This window comes from Ursus maritimus, unplaced genomic scaffold, assembly GCF_017311325.1.
Source record: "Ursus maritimus isolate PB19 unplaced genomic scaffold, ASM1731132v1 scaffold_13, whole genome shotgun sequence".
In the NCBI taxonomy this organism is placed as follows: domain Eukaryota; kingdom Metazoa; phylum Chordata; class Mammalia; order Carnivora; family Ursidae; genus Ursus; species Ursus maritimus.
In genome coordinates, this window is record NW_024423675.1 from 70,462,417 (window position 1) to 70,476,183 (window position 13,767).

General features: G+C 45.1%; 2 protein-coding genes across 13 annotated transcripts in view; one reads left to right on the forward strand and one right to left on the reverse strand.

Moving 5' to 3' along the window:
* Positions 1–4,466: 4,466 nt before the first annotated feature.
* On the reverse strand, positions 4,467–6,584 carry LOC103660783. Its single transcript, XM_040627499.1, has 3 exons — positions 6,490–6,584; positions 5,525–6,188; positions 4,467–4,495 (listed from the first exon to the last, which is right to left on the reverse strand). Exons 2-3 carry the CDS (start codon positions 6,153–6,155, stop codon positions 4,467–4,469), a joined length of 660 nt encoding a protein of 219 aa, XP_040483433.1. The 5' UTR covers positions 6,156–6,188; positions 6,490–6,584.
* FAM120B (family with sequence similarity 120B) overlaps positions 5,657–13,767 on the forward strand; it is a 107,697-nt gene continuing 99,586 nt past the window's right edge. For 8 of the 12 annotated variants that reach the window (XM_040628083.1, XM_040628087.1, XM_040628082.1 and 5 more), the window contains exon 1: positions 5,660–5,738. The gene's annotated coding sequence lies outside the window, so the exon portion shown is untranslated. Of the gene's footprint in view, positions 5,739–13,767 lie in introns of all 12 variants that reach the window. The other 4 variants (XR_005834437.1, XM_040628090.1, XM_040628091.1 and 1 more) reach the window with 3 other exon arrangements.

The window sequence follows — 13,767 nt, forward strand, 5'->3', positions numbered from 1 at the left end:
TTCTGTAGGAATTGCCCCTTCATGGGCAGAAGCTGAAACAGGATACTTTCAGCAGCAAGTAACAGGAAATCCTATTTCAACACTCTTACCTATAAGGAAAGGACATCATCAAATAGAATTAAGAGGTAGAGTGGTCTTAGTGTGAGTTAATTTTTGGTTCAACCATATTGTCCAGGCACAAGGTGCCCTCCATCTTTCTGCTCCACTGTTCTCAGATTGTTGACCTAAATGTTGGGTTAGCTCCCTTCCATGACTGCATGAAGGCTGCTGGGGCCCAGAAGTCACAAGTGAACATAATGATGACCAGTAGAGGAAGAGGCACACTTTCTTTCTGTATGCCATTTTTACCAGCAATAAAGCACTTTGATAACATTTAAGGTGGATCAACCCTGTAGTAGTCGGTATGTTGTTATGGCTGTGGCTTTTTTCTTTCCCAATTTTTGGATGGTGAATTATTATTCAAATAAAACCATATCAACCTGGGGCGCCTGGGTGGCTCAGTCAGTTGTGTGTCTGCCTTTGGCTCGGGTCATGATCCCAGGGTCCTAGGATGGCACCCCTCGTTGGGCCTCCTGCTTCTCCCTCTTCCTCTGGCCCCCACTTGTGCTTGCTCTCTCTCTCTAGTGCTCTCTTTCTCTCTCTCAAAAAAAAAAAAAAAAAAAAACCCACATCAACCCATGTGGTTGTTGCATTCAAAGAATTTCAGTTCAGCATTCAGATAAAATTAAAGCTAACTCCAAATAAGTGTTGAAGGCTATTTGTTACCAACAGAAACCCGTCCTAATCCTGTCCTTCCCAAATTCATTTCACGCTCCATGTTTCTTCTCTTTCTCACAGTTGATGTGAAGTCTTTCTCTTCAACATTTTACTCTCCCTTAATTCCCTTCTCCCTACTTTCAACCTAGTTTCTTTTTTCTTCTTCCCTTTCCTATTTTTCTCTTTTACATAAATCTGCCATCCCAAGTTTAAATTCTCCCCCAAACTGATGTCTGTTCATTCTTTCCTTTTCTTTCTTTCTTTCTTTCTTTCTTTCTTCCTTCCTTCCTTCCTTCCTTCCTTCCTTCCTTCCTTCCTTCCTTCTTTGAGAAAGGGGAGGAGGGGCAGAGGGAGGGAGAGAATCCCCAGCAGACTCCACACTTAGTGCGGAGCCTGACCCAGGGTTCCATCTCACGTGACCCTGAGATCATGACCTGAGCCAAAAACAAAAGTTGGACGCATGACTGACTGAGCCACATAGGACCCCCTCAAGCGGATGTCTGATGTGCACAACAGGGCAAGGGAAGCATTTACGTGTGGTGTCAAGCAGGAGGTAGGGAAAGGATGTGAATAATCACATGTAACTTTTTTGCTTTTGTTACACTGATACCCATGGTCAACTTTTCTACTGTCCTGGGAAAGGAGCCTGCAAAAGAATCTTTGGCTTATCCTTTCCTTCACTGTCATGCACTGTGGTTCTAAAAAAGTTTTAAAAGCCTATAGAATTTAGACATATTTGAGTTTGAGTAATAATTGTGCCACTTACTACCACTTGTAGAAGTTACTTAACTTTTTTTTTTTTTAAAGATTTTATTTATTTATTCGACAGAGATAGAGACAGCCAGCGAGAGAGGGAACACAAGCAGGGAGAGTGGGAGAGGAAGAAGCAGGCTCATAGCGGAGGAGCCTGATGTGGGGCTCGATCCCATGACGTCGGGATCACGCCCTGAGCCTAAGGCAGACGCTCAACCGCTGTGCCACCCAGGCGCCCCACTTAACTTTTTAAAACTTGAAGTTAAATTTTTTCCTTTTATCGTATTAATACAGATTTTTAAAAGTCAAATGGTATTTCTAGATTTATTTAAAAAAAAATAGCAATTGCCCACACTAAGCATTCTCACTTTCAATTCCTTCCTCTAATTTAACTCTTAGCTATTTTTAAAATTTACTCTCATATTTCTTTTTTTAAAAGATTTTATTTATGTATTTGACAGAGAAAGAGGTAGCAGGAGAGAGCACCAGCAGGGGTGGGGCAGGGGTGGGGGGAGAGGGAGAAGCAGGCTCCCCACTGAGCAGGGAGCCTGTGGGGCTGGATCCCAGGCCCCCAGATCATGACCTGAGCCAAAGGTGGATGCTAGCCGACTGAGCCAGCCAGGCACCTCTACTCTTACATTTCTTTATAAAGGGTCTCTAATGCTATGTCTGTCTGTTTCACTTGCATATGTTGTCTGTGGGCTTCCCAGCTCTAGCAGACAGGGATTTAGCTCTTCCACTGGATTTCCAACACACACACTTTTATGAACACATAGAAGTTCACCTCCCATTTGTTCAAAAAGTAATTATAACATCCATTTATATAAATTACCATTCTGTATTTACCTCATTAAAACTATGTAATTATTCATAGCTGAAGAATGTTCTGTGATTACATTTTCTTTTTTGTACAGTTTTTTGTCTTTACTGGACTCGACAATTGCCTAATTTATTTGCTTGTTGACTTTTCTATGTACCTATTCCTTACCATCACCAAACTCCAAAGATCTTCTTTTAAAATATTCAGACGCATCAGGTACTCCACGGGGCTCAGCTTCCTGGAACTACGTCCCCGGGAGACCTCCTGCTCCAATTTAAAGGGTCTCTAGCTAGGACTCCCCTCCTCTCTCCTCACTTGGATTCCCTGCTACCCAAGTCCTAAACATTCCTCTTTCTTGACTTCTTAATTTTGGAGAGTATCCTTTAGCAGGTTTCTGAATAAAGTATTTGGTAGATAATATTTTTGAGCTGCATACCTCAATATAGCTTTATTCTACCCTCACACTTAACTAATAGTTTGATTGTGAGTAGAATTCCATGTTAAAATTATTTTCTTCAGAATTTTGAAGTTAACTCTCCATTGAATTTCAGCTTCTTGTGATTCTGTTGAGAATTCCCATCCCCTTCTGATTTCCAAAACTTAACATGTGACCTTTTTATTTTTCCCTATGGAAATGTTTAAAGATCTTTTCTTTATCCCTGCTGTCCTGATATTTTGTGATGTGCCTTAGTGTGGATCATTTTAGGTTTGTTGTGCTGGGCATTTGGCAATACCTTTCGCTTTTTTCTTTTTTCTATGTATGTATGTATGTATGTATTATGTTCAATTAGCCAGCATATAGTACATCATTAGTTTTTGATGTAGTGTTCAACGATTCATTAGGTATATATTACCCCAACCCCCCAACCCCCTCCCTTCTGTAACCCTTAGTTTGGTTCCCAGAGTCCACTGGCAACACTTTTCAATCTGAGCATATGTCTCTTAGGTCTGGTAAGTTTTCTTGAATTACTTCTTGAGTAATTTCCTCTTCATTTTCTGTTCTCTTTCTTGTAATTCCTATTTTTCACATGTCAAACTTTACTCTTCTAATTTTATGTTTTATCTTCTCCATCTCTTATTCTTTTTGTTCTAATATCTGAGAGATATCATCAGATTTATATTCTAACTTTAAACACTTTTTAAATTTATCATTTCTTGTATAATTTTCAAGAGATCTCATTTTTGGAATGTTCTTTTATATACTCCTCTCTGTTTCTCTCATGGATATATTATCTTCAGAGACTGCAGATAATAATGTTTTTAAAATTTTTCTTTTTCCTAGTTCGTTTTCTGCTTTTTTACTGTTTGTCTTCCTCAAATGTCTGTTGATCCTTGGTCATGTGTGTATATGTAGGAGGGAGGCAGAGATGCTTATCAGAAGCTCTGAGGTAGATAAGACTGCCAAGTGGTGGGACTCTCCCAAGCAGTCAGAGAGGGCTTTTTTTGGCCTGTTGCCCTCTGCCTCCTCAGCCTGGCTCTGCACAGACTGTGAGTGGTTTTCCTGCCGACCTCCATTTGTTTCCTAGGTGCTCCTTCTGCCTGCCAGACCTTCCTCTTCTAACTCTGAGATCCCGCTTCCTTCCAGGCTCAGTTCACAAGTTAGCTCCTTTCTGCCTCCTTCATCCAATGTTATAGACTTTCCACGATGTTTTACTTGTTTCCTAATATTTAATGTATGTTAATCTTTCTTCCCTACCACAATGCGTGCTCCTTAAGATTAGAGGCCACTTCACATCCTTCTTGATGTGTTACCCAACCAGTAGCAGGTGCTGAGCACTGTTGATTTTACTTAAAAAAAAAAAAAAAAAATCAACAGGAAAGGAGAGCCTTGTATGCTGAGTGGAGAGATTACTTCCCAAAACTTTTAATACATATATGTGCTGTCACTTCAACTTGGTAATGCTTTTTGAGCACTTGCTCTGTCAAGTGCTTTGTAAGAGACTCCGAAGAGAACAATATCTGGTCATTTTACTTCAACTGAAGCCTCTCGATCCCTAGGGCTTGCAGCAACCCAACTATGTCGTGTGTACAGACAGGTTTTGAGATGTAGCTTAAATAAATTGTTATTAATAATTTTACTTTGTCAGTAACTTACTTCAAAATAAATTAGATTGGTTAAAAAGCTATTCTTCTGCCATCACACTTGGCTACCAGGGGTCATGGCAGCTGGAGGAATGGGCAGTGGGTGTCATCTGGTATCTGAGCCTGAGGGAGCATGTCCTGAACGTGAACTTTACTGATCTTAAAGCGGTTTCAGAAATAGTGGATATGGTGCTTACACGCAGAGTCCGAGCGTGTTAACCTGAGATGAGACATTGCACGACCAGGTGATGTTATTCACCATGCAGTTTTATCTGCCACCACTCCCTCATGACCACATTACATTCACCCAAATTTCTCCAAAGCGTCATGCTTCCGCACCTGTCCCTGTCCTCCCCACAACTCTCGCACACTCCATTCAGACTGGAAAAGCTGCCCAGTAAAATAATGTGGACTCGAGGGTAATTATAATCATCGTCCTCTTCACGGCAATACCAACAAATGGCTCAAATGCACGAAGCGCTTACCATGGGCCAAGCGCTCTGCCCTATTCTTCGTAAGCACTGCCTGGGAAGCCCCATTATTCCCAACTTCACAGTTGAGGAAGCGGAGGGTACAGAGGTTAAGCAACTTGCCCAGGGTCACACACCCCATTCCGTACTCCCAGCGCCTCTCCCCATGCTTCACATGGAAATGGGCAAGTTCAGAGATGGTAACGTTTGCTACCCCACTTCCATTTTAGGAAGCTAACCCCAAGAAATCCGGAGAGGGTTTTCATTTGCATGAAAAAAGCCATGACTGCACGAGGGCAGGTTTTCGCTTTGCACTGTCCGGACTTCGGGAAGCTTCCGCAGAGCGCTCTGCTTTCGGACAGCGTGGGAACCGCCCACAGCCTTCCTGGACGGCAGCGCTCCAGGCGAGCCTGACCCTCTCCGGAGCCGGCTGCTGCGGTCCCCTGGGCCTTCGAAAACCGGGCTCCAGGGGCTCCGGTCACCGTCAGTCCCCACACGCCCGCAGGCGAACAAGCCCGAACAAGCCCGAGCAAGCCGGCCTCAAGCCACCCTCCAGACGCTAGCGCAGCACCACCGGGAAGGAGGGGAAAGAGGCTACGTCCTGCCGACGCCCACGCGAGGCCTGGGACCGCGCTACCCCGACCTCTGAAGCACCGCGCTGTTTCCGAGGCAACAGGCATGGCGCCTGCGCAGCTCGCGTCCCCCGCGCCTCGGGGCCAGACCGCGCAGGCCCCGCCCCCGGGACGGGGCGGTTCCGCGAGCGGAAGCGCTCGGAACGGAAGCGGAAGTGCGCAGGCGGCTGCTGTTCGGCTGAGGGCGGTGCGGGCGAGTCTCTGGCTGTGCTGGCGCATCTCTAGGTAGGGCCGGGCCTGCTGGGTCAGCGCCGTCTGGGGCCGTTCTCGGCCTGCCGGGCTGCGCTCGCGTTCTGCGCCGTCGCGGCAGCCCCGGCCGTGAGCCCCGTCGCGGGTCCTTGGGCCCCGGTCCGAGCCCTTCGTCCCCTCCGGGTACCTGGGACACTGGCCGCCCACCGCCTTTCCCCTCCTGGCCCTCTCCGTCCCTGTCACCTCACTCCCTGGCCGCCCGACCCCACAGTTGTGCCCCTTGCTTTCTCCTCTTTGGCGTCGTCCTGACCTTCCCCGCCGGAGATGTGTGCCAGTTCCGGGGCCACTCTTCTCATCTGTCCGGCCACTCAGCTGGTGTGATCGTCCCCAAAGAGGCGTCCTCTGACCTCTGCACTCGCGTCTCAAAACTTGGGTGCTTTTCCGCCCAGCCATCTCTGGGCTGTCCTGAACTGAGGCTCCAGGGCCCTTGCAGAAAGAAAGGAAAAGACGGGGTTCGCTGGCGACAAGGAACTTAGACTAGGGCAGGGGGGACGGAGAGGCCAGGGAGGGGCCGGGAAGCTTCTGCGCAGGACGGGGCAATTGAGCAGAATTTTAGAGAAGTAGGAGTTGGGAGGTGAAAGAAGGGCAAGAGGCCATTCATTCCTGCAGAGGAAACAATGTTTGAGGCCGTCTGAGGAAGTGGAGAAAAGACACATTGCTTAGAGATGGGAAATGGCAGGAAGCTATAGAGAATTTGGGGCAAGGAAGAGATGTGATCGGATCTTACCGTGGAGAGTCGGTCTGGCAGGTGTAGGATGATGGTGTGCGGTGAGTCAGTCTGTATCTCATGAGAAGAGGGCTTTTGCAGTAGTGCAGGAAAGAAGTTTTAGAAGTGAAAACCTGAATATGGTAGTGGAGAGAACTTGGAGGGGAGTTTGATACGAAAGACAGGAGGTGTTGGCATATCTAATGACTTCCAGATTTTTGGCTTGAGCATTTGAGAAGATGATTCAGAGAGTGAGAAAAGCTTGGGGAGCAAGTCTGCAGTATCAGGTTTCTGACCGTTCACATCCCAAGTATGTTGTTTGGTCTGCAGCAGTATTCCACAGTTTTCTGTAGTGTCATCCTTTTGTTTTCTCATGGCCTCACGTCTCCGTCTGCTCTTTGACCTGTCCGTGTGTGGACCTGGCTGTTATGGGCTACCCTCTCTGCCAGGGCACAGCCTTCACCCATTCTTGGTGTTCTGATTTTCTCACCACCCCATCTCTTGGTATCCCTAAGCTCTGCCATAGTGATTTTCCCCTGACCTTGTCATTCCTGTCGTCTCAGAATGCCACTTGTGCTCCCCTTACTAGTTGTGTTTGTGAAAACCAATAAGAAGACTTTAGCTGTGCCAAGCCCTACTGCTCACCTTTCCATACATACTATTTCTTGACCACCTTACCTCTCACTTCCTTTGTGTCATTTCCAGCGACCTAATCTTCTAGACATATGGAGATCTCTAATCCCTTCTGGGCTGCTGTTTTCGTAATCTGAGGTTCTGCCCCATTTCTGAACCTTAATCTGGGTGTCATTTATGGGGTAGATTTACTGTAAAGCTAATGAAGATCAGGCATCAGGGTTTCTCCCTCTCACGAGCCCCTTCCAAGGCACTGGGAAAGACCTCAGAGGTCTTGTGTTTATAATTTTGTGGTTTTTTTTTTTTAAAGATTTTATTTATTTATTTGACAGAGATAGCCAGTGAGAGAGGGAACACAAGCAGGGGGAGTGGGAGAGGAAGAAGCAGGCTCATAGCGGAGGAGCCTGATGTGGGGCTCGATCCTATAACGCCAGGATCACGCCCTGAGCCGAAGGCAGACGCTTAACCGCTGAGCCACCCAGGCGCCCCTCCGTTTTTTTTTTTTTAAAGAAAGATCCCAAATGTGTAGATTTCAGGCCCTACACAACTTGGATCCCTATGAAACTGGCCATTTATCTCATCCTGCTGTCTTGGTATTTGCACTCTTGTCCTTCAGACCTCCCCCTTCATGTGTGTGCTCATTATTGAGGCTTGGAGGGGAAATAGGAACCAGGGGAGCTGACCAAATTCCTGCTGTAACCTGACTTCAGTTTGTTCTTGGGGAGGGAGAAGCCAGAGATTGGCATCTCAGTGTATTTGGCAGAACCTTTGCAACAACGTATGTGTAGATTTATTTCCTTGCTGGATTCCCACCTCTTTCAATAAAAGGTTAATGGTAAGAGGGAAAGTCCACGTAATTGAGGTCATTAAAACAGATCTTATCTCCACAGAAGCTAGAGCTGTACACTGGTAAAGCAGAGAAATTCATTGCATGCTTTCTTTTATTAGTTTGAAAATAAGGCAACCCTAATGCTGTCAGTTATTTTTATAAAGCTTTATAACAGGCATAAATAACTTTTTATTTTTTATTCTATTTTATTTTTTTAAAGATTTTATCTATTTATTTGACAGTGAGAGACAGCAAGAGAGGGAACACAAGCAGGGGCAGCAGGAGAGGGAGAAGCAGGGGCAGCAGGAGAGGGAGAAGCAGGCTCCCTGCTGAGCAGAGAGTCCAATGTGGGTCTCGATCCCAGGACCCTGGGATCATGACCTGAGCCGAAGGCGAATGCTTAACCGACTGAGCCACCCAGGCGCCCCAATAACTTTTTATTTTAATTTGCTTTTAGATGTCTGTTTCTTTGTAAGGTGTTCTTTTGGAAAAATATTCATAGACTAAAAATATGTTATTTAAGGTTTAAGTTACTTATATAAAATAAGATATTTTTAAAGAATTTTGTAGTAGTAGTTTAAAATCTATCAAACTGAGAGGTAAATCATTATTTAAATTTTACTAAAAAGGAAATCAGTGATCTACAAAGAGATTAAATGATTTGTCTTCAGTCAGACAGTAAATCAGAGCCTTTGCCAACCAAGAAAAACCAGCTCCTGAGCGTCCTTTTCCATATAAACAAGTACTACTCAGTAAGTGGGAATCCACTGCTTTTATTATAGAACGTTTACTGTAGTGTGGACTAAATTGTCACGCCCCTCAGCATGCCTGTCTAGCTGCAGAGCCCACAGGTGCGTGCGAAGTGCCTTGAGGGCGTGCAACAGTGTACTGTTCCTGTTAGTGCTTTAGCCCGGACGGTGGTAAGTAACTGTGAAGTCACTTATAATGAGACCACTGCCAACCAGGATGAGAGAAAAGTAAGTCTTTTTGAAACAGCGGAGTTTTCTGGATAGTTCAGTTTTGGGTTTTTGCTCATTAAGCACCAAAATCTCCCATCTAGGATGGCAGTCTTTCTAAAATATGTTATTTCCCTGCTTTCTTAATAGAATGTGCAGGATGTGGTATAAACTTCTTTAACGATCTCAAGTAAACATTTTAAACATAATTTGTTATGTTGTGATGTAAATAGTATAGGACTGCTGAGCCATGGACAGCTGTTGCCGTTATTTGTTTGGAGTTTTTGTGCCTTTCAGATTTTAGTTTTCCTGTTCTTTTGCTTTCTCCTGGTCAGCTCTCAGCAGTTCCTACTGCTCTTGGTATCCATGTGCCTGCCTCAGAGGCCCTTTCCATATTTCTCTCTACTGTGGACTTAGGAGCTTACTGTTAGAACTGAACAGAAAAGAGTCCATAGATGATGAATAAGAGCCTGAAGAAGTCTCTTATGAATAAATTGTTTTAGCTTTAACTCATGAATTTACACTGGATTCTTATCCTGAATTCTGGATAAACAAAGCATAAATTTTTACAGGCATACATGCATCTTTATCTATGTTCACTGAGTGACACTGGTTTTCATATTATGTGTCATTGTCCTTTAAGGGGTTTTGTAGAGCTTCAGAATTAGGGAAAGGCCCAGTGTTCTGGGTTTCCCCTTCAATCCTGATGATTCGGGGAGAACCTTCAGGAAAGAGAGCTCTCCGGACTAAGGACATCCACGGGACAATTCTACAGTGAGTGGTTTGGCCTTTCCAGTGCTGGAGCCTGCAGCAACCAGATTACTCAGATGGGGCAGTTAGGTGGGGGTGTGGCCTAGTGAAAGATACACAGGCTTTGGAGGCCGGTGGGCTCAAATCTGGGCTTTACTGTTCCTGTGTGTAAGAACTCAGGCAGGTGCCCGAACATAGCACACACTGCTGGCTGCTGCCCGTCACCAGCTCTCTGTCCTTCTCTGCTGGTACAGCATGGCATGCCTTTCATGAGTCTGAACAAACTGATCATGGCCCGGTGGACTGCAGATGACTGCGGTGGGGCTTATAGATTAAGTGTACAACATGGTGCAGTTTGACATGTGTGCACACTGCCAGACTCTCTTTTCTGACGGACCCTGTGCCTTTCACTTCCACTCTCAGGGCCCATTTCTTCGTCAGGGACTTTGTCTGGTTCATTGGTGTGTCCATAGCTGCTAGCACAGGGCCTGGAGCAATTTACTGAGCAAATATGGGAATTTAGAATTCTTGTCGTTGGTAGGTGTGTGGGGGCCAGAAGAGGGTCTCTACCTCCTTCATCTTTGCAATAGGGATTAGGATTCTGCATCCCTTAGGGTTCTTTCAAAATAGGTGTTTGGGTATTGGGCAACCAGGACAAGAAGTATCTACCAGACCCCCTCATTTATCTCCAGTCTTGCCTCTATCCTTCCTCCACAGTCAGGGCAGTGTTTCAAAGATGTATTTGCTTTAGAGCCTTGACCAATATCTCATTTCTTTTGGGGTGAAGTCCAGATACAGGTGCGTGGCAGACCCCTTTGCTGTCTGGCCCTGTCTGCAGCCTCATCTCCTCACTCTTCTTCCCTTAAATGAGAATTCTAGCCATACTGAGAATTGGTATTTTGTTTTGTTTTGTTTGCTTTTCTTTGTTTGAGGAACACATAATATAAATAAAGTTGGAGGTTAAACTACTTAGTAGAACAGGTATTTTAAGCACCATAGAAACATCCATTTACTGATAAAAAAGATATCTTACAGACTTTAAAAAAATCCTCATTCCTTGTGACTCTTGTGCCTCCCATCTGCTTGCCAACTCATCATCTCGCTCTGGCCGCACCTGTCCTTCCTGCCTTTTGTCAGGCTCACTTCCAGTGCCCTTGCTCAGGACAGCCATTGTGGATCCTGGATCTGGGTTGGGTCTCCCTGCTGAACATCCATCCCCCCCACCCTACCCCCAGCTACAGCTCTGCCCTAATGGTTGGTGTGGGTTGAATGTTTTCCTGCGGGAGTGTGAGTTGCTAGAGGGCAGGGCCCCCATGTTTTGTTCATAGCTAGTGTCTGCTCTAGTGAATGACCTAAAGGTACTTGCTAAAGGAGTAAACCAGATTCATGTTCAAACAGGATCACCTGGTACTGTTGAGGAGAACTGAGTATTAATGAGTGGCAGCTACAAATGACATGCTGTTGAAGAAAAATGACCACCATGTGCTCTTACTTGGACTCAGCAGTTTCATATCTAAGCTTTGTCCCAAGGAAATGCTCAGCATGTACTCAAAGACTTACGTACACAGATGTGAGACACACTTCCGGCAGTGCGCATCCATTAAAAATCCCACTGCAAGAGAAGGTTAACACAGTGATTTGGGAAGATATTCATGATAAATTAAGACACAAAAGTAGATTACAGAAGAGTACCCAATTTTTATAAAACAATGAATAATAATAAAGACTAGAAATATGTACTCTAAAATTGTTGTAGTCATGATCTTTGGAAGATGAGATTATGAGTAGCTTTTTTTTTCCCTTTGTGCTGTCTCTGAATTTTCTGCAAAAAGCATGGCTACTTTTAAAATCAGAAACAAATTTTTACAAATAAATGCATTCCTGATACTAAAGTAAACTAGCTTAAAAAATCATAAATACAGTAAAACCTCATTAAAACGTACATGGCTTTGTTTTAAATTTTGAGATAATTTAAGAATTTTGACTGATGCTGGGCTGATTTTACTAAACTTTAGGCAACTGATAGTGTGTTTTATGAATAAATTTGTAGTATAAATGAAATTGCATCACAGTTTATGAAGTAGGTCTTATAAACCTCTTTTTAGATATGAAAAATGAAGCTTATAGAATAAAGTAACTTGCTCAACATTTTACCACTATTAAGTAGAGGTTAGAATTTGAACTCACTAGAGCCTTTCCTTTTATCGACTGTACTGCCTAGTTTCTGTCACTTCTCCCTAGGACACAGCTAAGAGGAGTCATCCTACCGAGTACTGAGTGTCTACATTAGCCATGCACCAGTGACCATGGCCTGTGTTCTGGAGGGTCCTCCAGGACACCCCGAGACTGGGCATCTATACCTGGACACCCAGCGTACATCATAGTAACTCTAGGCTTTCCATTTCTCTTTTGAATAAGCTTCTTAGAGATGCAGTGTTGAGGAAGAATATTCTGACACTTGCTAAAACAGTAAGGAAGACTTAAGACTGTTGCACGAGGGGAGAAAACTAGGGCTCAGCTTTGAACACAGCAGACACCTGGGGATTTGTAGCCTGCCAGCAGAGGGAGGGGGTCCATGAGAACCAAGGGCATGCAGCCTTTGATCAGATCTTGACCGTCTATCAAGGGTAGGAATTTTCTCCAGACAGACTCAGCAGGACTCTTGCTGAAACTGGACTCAGCCAGGAAGCCCAAGGTTGAGGCCTAGTTGAAAGGAGGGCCCAGAGGAGCCTGATTGATATCTGGTTCAGGAGAGTGTCTTGTCAGTAGTTTAATGAGCCCTGGGTGGTGGTCCTCTGAAGCTTGGAGACCAACCCAGGTGGCAGCCACTCTTAGCTTACTCATTCATCTGGTTTGTGCATTCATAAATACTCAGTAAACCCTGAGCTAACATGGCCCCGTATGCTGGTGTGGAGTAAGCATTCATTTCTTGGGAGTTTTTAGTCCCTGGTCTTCCCTTACTGTCTTAAAGGGGTCCCATACACTTCTGTTTGTAGGGGAGGTTAGTGGGGAGGCAGGGGAAGAAGAACAGACCTCAGATGCTCCACGTCAAGCCACAGGAGGCCCTCCCTGAGGGCGTAGGCCCAGCCGGCGTGTTACCAGGGGAGGAAATATTACCTAACACTTGGAAGTGAAGCCAGGGAAAAGGACTGCATGTTTTTATGTTGTCACTGTCACATGGGCCATTGTTCAACAGAGTCACCCAAGGCTGTTCAGTCTTCCGACCAAATGTAGCTCTCTGACTTTGCTGGTCACTCTTGATTAGAGCCCAGACACTGATGTTACATGTTAATTTGTTGATTTTTACTTTATTTATTTTATTTTATTTTTGTCTGATAAAAATAAACCCAAAGGTTTTGATTTCGTTGCTCTGTAGGACTTCAACCTGATTTGTCTCCAACCGAAAATACTTATTTCAGTCAATTACAGCTCTTTAGCGCCCTCTGAACAAGTTTCCCATCTTGGGGCCTCCCTCATTAATTTATGTGTGCATGGGTTGTCTTTTAGCTTTTGGAAATTATGCTTTGACACTGTTGGATGCTGGGTGTGCTTTCAGGTGGTCACTGCCGTTGCTACTGATTGTCCTGCAAACACTGCTCTCTGCATGGGAAGTATGTATGTGGTCCGTCACCCCCCCCCCAATCTGTGGGCTGCCATGAGTCCATTTGTCGCTGTGTCCAGAGGGACTCTGTCCCCTTCCATCCGTGGCAGACAGGTTGCTATGTCTGTGCTGAGGCATGGCACTCTTCAGCGTTCTGTCAGGTGAAAGATTGTGAATAAAGGAGCTTCCGGACTTCTCTTTCCTCATTTTATGGTAACCCAGGATGTTGGGATTGGTCCAGCTGTACAGAAGGAATGGTGTCTAGGAGTGAGGCCCCTTCCAGTGTGACTCACTCCAGCTCTACTCCTATGCCTGCTGGCCCCTCCTTCATAAGCTTTCCTGCATTGATGCTTTGTTTCCCAAACCAGTTGTCAACTACTGGAGGGCAGTGACTGCTTCCTACTCTTTCTTTGCCTGCAGTCTGTAAACTTATTGATTCCTGATTTCTCTTTATACACCTGCCCTTCAGTGCCTTCATTTAGTCATTCATTCACAAGTACTTACGGGGCCCCGGCCATGCTGGAGACAGT

What these genes read in the sequence shown, in the direction of transcription:
- LOC103660783 (XM_040627499.1), bottom strand. Translation starts at nt 6,155, where the DNA reads ATGGCTGGGCGGAAAAGCACCCAAGTTTTGAGACGCGAGTGCAGAGGT. An exon ending in AACAGCGCGGTGCTTCAGAG is followed by an intron (nt 4,496 to 5,524) that starts GTCGGGGTAGCG and finishes CCATTCCTCCAG; the next exon opens with CTGCCATGACCCCTGGTAGC.